Genomic DNA, 12,541 nt, shown 5'->3' with positions numbered 1-12,541 from the left:
ATTTATATTTATCGATAATATTTGTCTAAAAATATTAATTTGAGTAGGACACAATTGAAAACTCAATGATTGTTGCAAAAGAAACATTGGAAGAATTAATACAAAAGTGTGGCAATTGTTGTTAGTCCTAAATATGTGTGTGAGCACTTGCACAATATGTATTAAATTCTCGACTAAAGTTCTTGTCTTTCTAATGTACAAGTCTCTATTTTTGGTTGTCTCTTCTACGTCTCCATCGAACACGAAATGTACAAAACTCCCTTTTTATCTTTCTCTGACGATATTTTACTCCTTCAGCGTTCGTTGAACTTTCAGCTAGACAATTATTTGTCATTTGTTGTGCTTTGAATGTACATTACTCTATTTTTGGATCTTTCTGATGACAAACCGCTCATTCTACATTTACAGTATCCATTTAAGAACTGTGCGAGAGAATTATTTGTCGGTTTTTGTCTTTTTAGTTTATATGACTCTATTTTTAGCTCCCTCTGGCAACAAATCTCTCCTTCTACATCTTTATGTTTTGTCACAAATTTTGTTAAAACTATCACAATTGTCAAACAAACTATTTATTTACTGTTTACTATATTTATATGTGTCAGCTTCCCATATGGAAGCTGTTCTTAAGAATGGCATATTTTAATACTACTTGATATAATTTCAGAGTTATTGAATGCAAGGGTCCTACGAACACTAGAGTTTACACAGTGGCAGTGTATTTTAGAGGAAGAAGACTTGCCAGCGCAGTGGGCCACAGTATACAACAAGCAGAAATGAATGCTGCCAAGGAAGCTCTAGAAATATCGCACGGTTTGTTTTTTTACGTTTTTGTGTCCCATTTTTTATTCGTTGTTGTATATTTACAAATTTTGGTATAGATCCACAGTTGTCTTTTTTTTTCTAGATCTGTTTCCTCAACTCGACCACCAAAAAAGAGTCATAGCTAAAAGTATGAAGAAACAGAAGAAAGGAAGAAGTGTTTCGAAGTCACGATCTGAGCAGTCAGCACCCAAATCACCGAAACGGTATTCGAGAAGCAGGTTTAGAAGATCTTCATCGAAATCTAGCTCTAGCGACTGAAATCTGAACGTAATAGAAAATTGGGCTCTTGTTTCTACAGCATTAAACGTTCAGAATGGTTTTATTGCTTGGTTTAGTATGGATTTTGTCTTTATCCAGCACGTTTTTGGTATAGCTACTGTAGTTGAACTACTCTGAACGCTAGTTGATCTAGTTGGTAAAAATATTTGACCAACTGTGGATAACAAATTTTTTACTCAGTATATAAGCTTGTTTTATCCTTAAAAGCAGTAACCGAAAACTATAAATAATTTTGACGCCATTTCAAATCGAGAAAGGTTAAAAATCCGATTAAAAAATTCTGAATTTTGTTAATCAACATTAATCGTTCAGTTATACGTGAAACTCTCGAAAATGCCCCTTTAGCTATCATAGATAACATAAATATACGTTTAAAGATGCTAAAAATTAAAAAGTTATACTTTTACGTATACCTGAGAATAAATAATCTTTTTGTTCATGATTTCTTTGGGGTTTAAGTTTCTTTTTAGTGGAAATGAATGAAAATTTGTTTTTTGATGTCTTATGTCCTTTATACTTGGTATACGCCCGTAATAAGCTTGTTTTTATTCAAGAAGTCATCATGTTTAAATATCATTAATAAATGATTTTGACGCCATTTTAAATTCGAAACACGTGAGCAAATCTGATTCAAGCTGAATCCAAATATTGTTGATCAACAATAATTATTCAACTACGGGTGACTCGTGAAAAAACGCCTTTGACTTATGACAGATGACAGAAGTATACTTGACAAATGTAACGATTTCTAAGTGGGAAAAACCGCAAGATGAGTGACAAAAATGTGATTTTAATTGCAACTAATAATTGTGGTTTAAACTCATATTAACATAATATTTAAATTAGACATGCCTCAAGAAAGTAGTTCAGAACCTCAATAAATGATTTGTTTGGATTTATCTTTTGGATTTTAAGTTTCTTCTTAGTGAAAATGGATGAACATTTGTTTATTTGGTAATCAAGATCATCAAATACCAACAAATTTGTTAACCTATCCAATTTGCATTATGTTGAATTGTTTTATTCCAAGAATATAATATTCCACGTTATTTATAATTTACCTTTTTCTAGTAGATATTCTGGTGGATATTCTCCATATCGGTATCACTTTACAAGAATTTTGGTAATTATTTTTTCTCATATTACAATAAAGTATTGATCTTACAAAATTTCATGAACCTGACTAACAGTTTTTCTTCTAACAGTTGTTTTTAATACTTTATATTGAACTAAGGATTTTAAAAAATCCATTTTTATGCCGTTTTAATATATTTTAAGTTTTATTGCCTCATCTAATTCCTACCGTACCACAAAGTGGTAGTTGCAGAGATCAATGTATATATTGATAGATATTGACATTTGACATTGGCGCTCCTCTTTCTCTTGATGTGTCGGTTCTATCGGTCATTCAAAATCAACACGGATGTCTTAATATGGTTTAACTTATAATCTTGAGAGCGATTTTCGAGGTGGAAATCGAAACGCCAAATATAAAGCATTTTTAATTTGTGCTTATTCCCATTAACAGGTTAAGTGCCAAGCGTTTTGTCTACCCAAATGGATGGACAAAAAACTCAAATTTTTTGCTTGTGTACCTAATTGGCTCTACAACAATGATTTATTTATTAAATTAGTTGGAAAATATTTGTGGTTCAAATCGAGAACTATGAGAAGTATTTATATTGCTGATTCCTGTACTACGTTTTGAGCTAAAGCGTAGGTAAAAGGAAAATATAATAACAGAAATCTGCGTTACCAAAGAACCGTTAATTTTAAAAGAGAGTGTACACCCATATGAGTAGACAGTAAAAAATTATTTCATTGTTGCACGTGTTTGACGATTAGTACTGTTTACCTAAATATTAGTGGTTTATTTAGATATTTGTTTATAACTAAAATACAGTGGACGTGAAAAGCGTAAGTTATCCTTTACGGAAGTAACCGTTGGAAAAATAAGTTGACTACAAAAGAATTGGAAGAATTAGCAATGAGAATAGGAGAGAGTAGCGATGAAGAGCCCAGGGAGTAGTCAGTATTTTGGACCAATATTATTCATCAGAAGGTGACGAACATGTTGAAGACATAAATGACAATAACCAAAGTGACACTGATTTATCTGAAACTAAGGATGTTATCGGTAATGCCAGCAATGAAGTAAACTTACATATACCAATCAACAAAAATTTTCTTTGACAAGCGAGGACAAATTTTGCATAACAGAAAAACTGCAAAACCTATTGATTATCTTCAGTTATTTTTATCTGAAGAGGTAATTGAAGAGATGGTAAGAGATACAAATAAAATTGCTCAAACGTTGTAAGAAGTCACAACATGCTACTTCTTCTCAGAACATTGTGGAGCAACCAAATGCCTTCATCACTCTACTTCTTGTTTTTCTGACACTCAGGGGTTGCTGTGAACAGTATTTCTTCTTATTTGTGATGTTTGTGGCCATTATCATTCGTGTAAGGTAATTTTAGACTCCGCTTCACAGTCAAATTTTATTTCTGATGAACTGTGCAATAAGTTGGGTACTAAAAGAGAGCAAGTGAACATTGCTGTTTCTGGAACCAGCCAGAATGGATGGTCCAGTTTTGATGTACTAATATCTGGGGTTTTCAACAAAAAACCGAATGGTATTTGTAAAATTGTTCTGTGATAATAAATACAGAAAATATAGCTATGGGACTCGTGAGCAGTTCACAAGATTTTGTCTTAGCACTGGCGAGAGGTTCTCGTGTCCACCCAATGGGGTGTACGTGGCACTTAACCTGTTAAATGTAGTAATTAGTGTTTATCTTACCTTATTTACCGCTAATACAAAGAAGTTTTATGTGTCGCGACCCAATTATTCTGTTATGAATGATGTATGTATCGCTTAGGTTAAGTATACATTGTAATATGGTGCTGCTGTTCAATATATGACTTTCAAATTTACTTCTACTGTGACATTTTTGAAGTAAACATCATTTCACTTTGACAGTTGACATTTGATTTTAACATTTGACTTTAACTTTGACATTTGACTTTGACATTTGACTTTGACATTTGACTTTAACGTTGACATTTGACTTTAACTTTGGCATTTGACTTTGACAGTTGACTTTGACATTTGACTTTGTCGTTTGGCATCCTAAATACCTTTATCCGAAATATACAATTTTATAGATTAATTTTTTTTGTATCTTCCTCTTTTTATTCAAGTTTCTTCACATTATGTTCTTTACTGTCTAAAATATGATGTTATGATGACAGTTATGTTGTTCAATTAACAACGATTTCCATATGAATACAGTTGCATCTATTGGAAGATACTATTATAATATTATGAACCATCGTAATTTTTAGATTTTGTTGTTTTTATCAAAAAATTTTCTGTGATTTCATGTAATTGTAATAATAAATTGTTTCTTTCTATGCGTATTTTATTTATTACTTTATTTAATATATATATATATATATATATATATATATATATATATATATATATATATATATATAACTTTATTTAATATATATATATATATATATATACACTCGCGATCATAAAATCCGGGTCACCTTGAAAATCACCGTTATTTCATTTTTAACGAGCTTTATCGTAAATAATAATAACACAAATACAAACTAATGCATATTTCTGAGAATTATTGTGGCCTTAGTGGTTTCCTTTGTAGCAAAGAATTCCAATAATGCCAATTTCGCGGAAAACTATACACTTCCCAAAATGAACGGTACCTGTAACTGCCGCTTGTTTTAAATGTCTCATTTGTGCTTCGACTTTCTGTTTAAAAGCAACAAACAAACGTTTATTATTGCCACCATTAGTGTGTATTAGTGCCATTATTAGTGTTTATTATTGTTTATTTTTGCCAAAAATGCCTTTGACTGTTGTTGAAACGGCACGCATTGTTGCGCTTGTGGAAGACGGTCACACTCAACGGCAAGTCGCAAGAACTGTTGGCGTAAGCCTTTCTACGGTTCAACGAGTGCTTCAACGCTTGCAGGAGACGGGTTTGCTAACCAGACGACCTGGATCTGGACGAAGAAGAACGACCACGGCACGAGATGACCGTTTACTTATGTTTCAGGCTTTACGAAACCAGATCTCAACTGCGGTTGTGCATCGAAATCGTCTACAGGAAGTACGGAATTGCAATGTTAGCGTGGCAACAGTCAGGAGAAGACTTTGTTCTTCTGGACCATCTTCTCGGGTAATGGCTACAGGACCGCCACTTCGCCGGGCGCATCGAGTTGCACGACTAGCTTTTGCTCGACAATACGCGCATTGGAGAATTAATGATTGGAGCAAAGTGTTATTCTCAGATGAATCCCGTTTCTGCCTAACTGGATCCGATGGACGTGTAAGAGTTTGGAGGAGAACCGGTGAACGATTTTCACAAGCTTGCATTGCTCCAAGAATGTGATTTGGTGGAGGCCCACTCCATGGCTTGGGGAGGTGTATCTTCCGACTTCCGCACAGAATTACCCTTCATCAAAAATGGGTACTTAACTGCACGAAGGTACATTACGGAGATTCTGGAAGAACATGTTATGCCCACCATGGCGAGACTTGGAGAAGACGCCGTTTTTATGCAAGACAATGCGCGACCGCACGTTGCCAGGATCAGCATGCAATACTTAGATGGGTTGGAATTACGAGGTTACCCCCATTAGCTAGGTCTCCGGACCTGAATCCCATCGAACATCTCTGGGACAATTTGAAAAACGTATTCAAACCCATACACAACCTCCTAACAACGCAAAGGAGCTTAAAGATCTGTTAGTGAGAGAGTGTAATAACTTACCACAACATGAAATCCGGAGAAAAATTGAGAGTATGCCCCGTCGTCTGCAAGAGGTTTTTAGAGCAAGGGGAGGCAATACACGATATTAGTCACTGAAATTTCACTGATGTTTCACCACGTTCTGTATTTTCAATTTTTTTTCGTATGTCTGTTTTACCAACAATTTGGTTTGTTTTCTGCTTTTTCAATAAAAACAATAAAAAACCGTTGTTTTTTTCTTTCAAAACAAACATTAATGACAAATAAAAATACATTAGCCTAAAAAAGGTTATTACTGCACCAGAGGCAAAAATATTCAATAAACTTGAAATTTTTAAGGTGACCCGGATTTTATGATCGCGAGTGTATATATATATATATAAATATATATATATATATATATATATATATATATATATATATATATATTTCTGAAAGGTTTCGGCGGTTAGTACAATTAAACCTAGAGCTAAGATTAATACTATTACAGGAATTTCTTTTAAACTTAATTCATTTAGTATACAGTTAGTATTTTTAATATAATTTAATTAATTTATCTAATAATAGTTATATTCATTTTATCCTTGCCAATTAGCTATTTTTCATTTAATATTGTAATTATTTTCAATTTTCATATGGTAAGGAAATCTTTTAAAACATATGATGTTGCTAACACAAAGTTAATTTTTCTAGTTTTTTTGGCCTAATTTTTGTCCACCTTTTTGGCTGAAGAATTCCACAGCACATGGTCGACCATGCAGTAACAACTGCAGCTGCTATTCAGCACCCAATGGTCACATAAAGATAAAAACATGAAGGAATCTAGATTTAGAAACAATTTTTATATATTTTATATATATATATATATATATATATATATATATATATATATATATATATATATTGTTACCCATTGGCACCCACCGTTCCTCATGGGTCATTCAATGGTTACACATTGGCATATATATATATATATATATATATATATATATATATATATATATATATATATATATATATATATATATATATATATATATATATATATATATATATATATATATATATATATATATATATATATGAGTAAGAAAAAAAAGTACTATGTGACTCGTTTGGAAAAAAATATATAAATGTTTTGGATGGGTTGGAGTCAATAAAAGGGGCTATTGGTTAACTATTTATTATCTCAAGCTTTTAATTATGTTTACAATTATTAAATTATTATCAAGAGCTGCTAAAAAAGACAAAATATCTTACAAAGTTGAACTAGAAAGAAAAAAATTTTTTGTTAACTCACCAAATAAAATTAGTTTGGTTAATAAAATTGCTGCTAATACATTTCAAAAAGAATTAATACAAAAATGTCCTTATCTAATAAATGTTTCTCTGAAATTTTAATATAATTTTGAAAACATTTTCTTAACACAAAAACAATTGAATTTATAAATAAGTTAAAATAGCGACCAATTACAAATAGGCCTCAATGTCATAAATGCCAACTTAAAACTTTTATTTTTGACAATATTGCCAAAAATAAAATTTTGTTTAGTAACAAAAAAGAAGAAGATTTATTCACCATTGATAGATGTCTGAAAAAATGTAACAGATATATGGAAAATTAAATCAAAATGTGATATTTTACAAGTTTCATATATAAATTATAAAGAAATAATGAATTTTGAACAATTTTGAATTTCTGATCTTTTGTTTAAATTATTATCACTTTTGCTAATACAAACCATTTCCAAAAAAGTCCTTTTGAATTTATTACTTTCACTACATAAAATTTTAATGTTATCAAAATCCATAATATGGTCTTTATTGATTACATGCTCCGCCAAAGCACAAGATGGTTTTTTAATTCTGCAATCATTTTTGTGAGAAATAATGCGATTTGAAAGATTTCTTCCGGTCTCACCAACATACTCAGCTTCACACTGAGTACAACTAATGCTGTATACTACATTTGTTTTTTCAAATTTGTCTATAGGATATTTAGTTTTGGAATATAAAGATGAAATAGTTTTGATGATGTCTGACTCCCTTTTCTTTTTCAGTTCGTTACGTTAAGTCTTCTCATATCTTCTTTAACTTCGTTGCTTCATCTTGACCTCGGTCTTCCTCTTCTCCTTTTGCGTGCCAATGCACTAGGTAGTACCATTCTGGGAATTCTAAATAGAATCATTCTCTGCACATGGCCCAACTATCTAAGTCTTTGAACCTTAATTACCGCTAATATGTTGCCACAAGATTTTGCGCTCCCAAACTAATAAAAACTCCTGGTGTTTTTTGTTGTGGCCCATTTTTCAGAAGCATACATCACTATTGGCCTTATTACGGTCTTGTATGTCCTTAGTTTTGCTCTTCGAGATATATTTTTGCTTCTTAACAACCCGTTGAGAGCATATACAGCGCGGTTGAGAGACATAATTCTTTTCTGTATTTCTTCCTCACAGTTAGATTCACTTGTGAAGACATTTCCTAATTACTCAAGTCTTTTAACTTCTTTTCGAATTTATATTGTGTTACCTTTGCTGTTATCATTGTTATGTACTGCCTCCGAACGAATTTCTTGTTTGTGCATTCCATATACTTCGTTTTTGCTTCATTTGAAAAAGTGGGAAATTTAAAAAGTATAAGATAGATTGTCCAATATCAAATCTTCATAATTCATATCCGAAATTGGACAGTATAATTTTATCACCCAGTAGACCGAATGAATCTATTTGTTATTAAATACACACACGTAGTTAATTAGGTTACATACACATTTGGTCAATTATAAATAATAATTTGGACATCAGTCAAAAGTACTGACAAAGTTAAACAATTTACATAAATTAAATACACATATCACGCTAGGTACGCGAAAAATATTGACCCAAATAGAATTTATATAAAACTAATATCTCTTGACTAGAGAAGCATTCAATCAATATTCACTCAACGAACATATAGTCTTCAACGATCAACTTCATCAGTCTCTACTCAAAGTAATCCCGGGTCTACACCCATAGTGTACGTCTCAACAATAAACTCTGCTACTATTATTTGGTGTTTCCATTACAACTGAACGAACATCTTCACTGAGCCAACGAAGGGAATTTGTTCATGGTCCTATCGAGAAACAGAATACTTCAAGGAAGTTTGAGAGAGCCTATACAGTCCACGCCAGCAACACCCTCAGTATCAGAGAGAGACCACTAGACCCGGGAGAACGAGAGCAGTACCAAAGCCAAGAGCCATACTAGAGCCGAGAGCAGTACCAGAGCCGAGAGCAGTACCAAAGCCGAGAGCCATACTAGAGCCGAGAGCGGTACTAGAGCCGAGAGCGGTACCAAAGCCGAGAGCCATACTAGAGCCGAGAGCGGTACCAAAGCCGAGAGCAGTACCAAAGCCGAGAGCCATACTAGAGCCGAGAGCGGTACCAAAGCCGAGAGCCATACTAGAGCCGAGAGCGGTACCAGAGCCGAGAGCAGTACCAAAGCCGAGAGCCAGACTAGAGCCGAGAGCAGTACCAAAGCCGAGAGCCATACTAGAGCCGAGAGCAGTACCAAAGCCGAGAGCCATACTAGAGCCGAGAGCAGTACCAAAGCCGAGAGCCATATTAGAGCCGAGAGCAGTACCAAAGCCGAGAGCCATACTAGAGCCGCAGAGCAGCCAAAGGACAGGACCGATTGCAGAACCCACCAGAAGCGAGGGATCCTCAACGTCTAAGAACACAAAAAACCGTAAGTTTTTGAATAATTACAAAATCTTCCAACTTTTACAATCTTACAATTTAACAAGTTTTTTTTTATTACAATTTGACAATTTAGAACAACAATCTCCACTCTATCAATCGTATAATAATGTACTTTAGAATGTATACCATTTAAATAATACAGAGAATTGATAAAACAAAAATAAACGTCATTCACAACTATAATTAACTAAACAGTAATTTTGTATGACAATTTGAAAAAAGAAACGTTCATACATATAGCTTGCTTTTAATTACAATTAAATATTTTATTTCGAAAAATTAAAATAATTACGTAGAAAATAATTTCATTTATTTTGATAACAATATATATATATATATATATATATATATATATATATATATATATATATATATATATATATGTATATATATCATTATAAGAGTGTGTGGATTACATCTTGACCTACCTCAATGCAAAGAATAGCACAGCAGGCAAGGTCAAACTCATATTTCGCTAAATTGCACATTCCGATAGAAAAGAAAGTGTTATAATACAGGTATACTTATTTAATACATAACGTACATTTAGTATTGTCTAATATATTTACCGCTGAATGTAAAAATTTTTAAAATAATCATGGAGAGTCTATACGTTAAGTAAGCGGAAATAGGAACAGAAATAGTGAAACTCGTTTCAAATACAAAAAAGGATTCCCAATCTCGGAAAAATCAACAATACATCCGGGATAGACAGGAAAAATTAGAAGAATATTGGGCAAAATTTTTAAATAACCACGAAAAGCTGCTAGAAGGGGGTATAACGAAAGAAAAATATTTTGAAACAAAATACTATGATCAGGTATTTAAGACATACATTGAGGGGAAAACCCTATTGGAAGAATATGGAAGGGTGCTGAAAAGAGGAAAAGCACCGAAAGTAAAGGAGATACAGATAAGAAAACAAAGAATCGAGGAATTATTACGGCCAGAAAATGAACAAGACTTGCAGGAGGATGAAGAATTGCATTTAGAGTTAAGAGAATACATGGAAAAGGTGAATACACTAATGATTGAAGCAGCAGTAAATGAGGAACTGGACGCTACAGATATTGGAGAAGTAGAGAGAATAAATCATCTAAAGAGGAAAGTCAGGGAAGTTTTAAAGAAAATAAGGCCAGGAATGCAACGGCCAGAAAGCACACAGAGGAGGGACGGTGTGACATTACCGCAGGTAAAAATCCCTGTGTATGAAGGCAGATATGAAACGTGGAGAACTTTCCACGATCTGTTTACTAAAGTAATACATGAAAACGACCAGTTATCAAACGCAGAAAAAATGCAGTACCTAAAAACTCAAGTAAGAGGGGAAGCCAACAGAATGATACAACACTTAAACATATCCGAGGCCAACTACGAAGTGGCCTGGAACATGCTAAAAGATAGGTATGAGAACCTAAGGATGATATTGTTTAAATTAATAGACAGGATGCTACTAGCGCAGGAAGTAAAGGAATCTTCTGCTAGAGCATTGAAATCACTACATGACACCTTCCACGAAAGTCTGGAAGCCATAGGAGGGTTAGGAACAGACACGGAAGCGTGGAGCCCATTGATAGCCCGAATTATCATAACGAAATGGGACAATGAAACTAGGAGGCTGTACGAAAACCACATTGGAGACAGTAGAGAGATACCGACGTACAAATCGACACAAACATTCCTACAGCGAAGATTTCAGACACTGGAACTGCTGGAGTCAGAAAAAAGACAAGTGAAGCAAGGAGGATCTCTTAGGAAACCAAGAACACATTGCGTGATATGCAACGGAGATCACGGAGTACCGAACTGCAGAGAATTTCAGGAACTCAATGTAAGAGACCGGAACAGGATGATAAAAGAAAAAGGATTGTGTACAAACTGCCTAGCACATAAAAAAGAAAAACAATGTTATTCACAATATAGGTGCAGACACTGTGGCGGAGACCACCACCATATGTTGCATTATGAAAAAGGAAACACAAGCAACAAAAGAAACTCCAATGAAACGAAACGAGAACAAACACAAGAAAGAAATGGAAGAGATTCAAACAATAGAAGAAACGGGTACCAAGCTGATAGGTACAGAGGAGGAAATAATAATCCATACAACGCCAGAGAACAAAATAACGGAAGGCGAGAAAATACACAAGATACCAATGGGCCTAGGAATAGCAACGACCAGCAAAGAGGGCAGAATTCAGTAAACTGTGCAAGCCATAAGGAAGGTGAAGCATTACTAGCGACAGCTGTGGTACGCATAAGAGATGCGAAAGGAGATTCACACATAATGAGAGCACTAATCGACCAAGGGTCACAATGCGCATTTATAACGGAACAAGCTGCGACGACGCTAGGAACAACAAGGAAGCCCATACAGGCGACCATATCCGGGATAGGCTCGTCAGGAGAAAAAACAGTCAACTGGAGTATGAAACTTATAATCGAAACTCATTACGAAAGTGACTTCGAGATGGAAATAGAAGCACTAGTACTACCGAAGATAACAAGGAATTTACCGGAAAAGGATATAATTCTACCGGACTATAACGAGAAAAATGCAATACTGGCAGATCCAAGATATTACAAGGTAGGGAAGATAGACTTACTACTAGGAGTAAAAGAATACAGTTACATATTGACAGAAGGGATGCACAGAATAAGTAATGGACTCCTGAGTCAAAACACCAAACTAGGATGGATAGTTTCGGGAATAGCACGAGAAAGGGAGAATATAAAAGCAGAAGTAAGCTGTATGATATCAAGACAAGAAATGGACGTACAAATAAAGAACTTCTGGGAATTAGAAGAAGTAAATCAGGATACAAGTTTCTCAGTGGAAGAACAAGAATGTGAAGAACTGTATCGACAGACTGTAAAAAGGAATGAAGAAGGGAGATACGAAGTA

General features: G+C 33.9%; 1 protein-coding gene across 2 annotated transcripts in view; it reads left to right on the top strand.

The window, feature by feature from the left end:
• drosha (ribonuclease 3 drosha) overlaps positions 1–4,518 on the top strand; it is a 57,339-nt gene extending 52,821 nt beyond the window's left edge. For both annotated transcript variants that reach the window (XM_072540179.1, XM_072540180.1), the window contains exons 16-17: positions 665–810; positions 905–4,518. In XM_072540179.1, coding sequence (XP_072396280.1) covers positions 665–810; positions 905–1,080 — 322 coding nt within the window. In that variant the 3' untranslated portion in view covers positions 1,081–4,518. The remainder of the gene's footprint in view (positions 1–664; positions 811–904) is intronic.
• Positions 4,519–12,541: the final 8,023 nt, after the last annotated feature.

Source organism: Diabrotica undecimpunctata, chromosome 8 (assembly GCF_040954645.1).
Source record: "Diabrotica undecimpunctata isolate CICGRU chromosome 8, icDiaUnde3, whole genome shotgun sequence".
In the NCBI taxonomy this organism is placed as follows: domain Eukaryota; kingdom Metazoa; phylum Arthropoda; class Insecta; order Coleoptera; family Chrysomelidae; genus Diabrotica; species Diabrotica undecimpunctata.
Note: the sequence above shows the minus strand (reverse complement) of the source record. Positions and strands in the feature narration are given on the sequence as shown.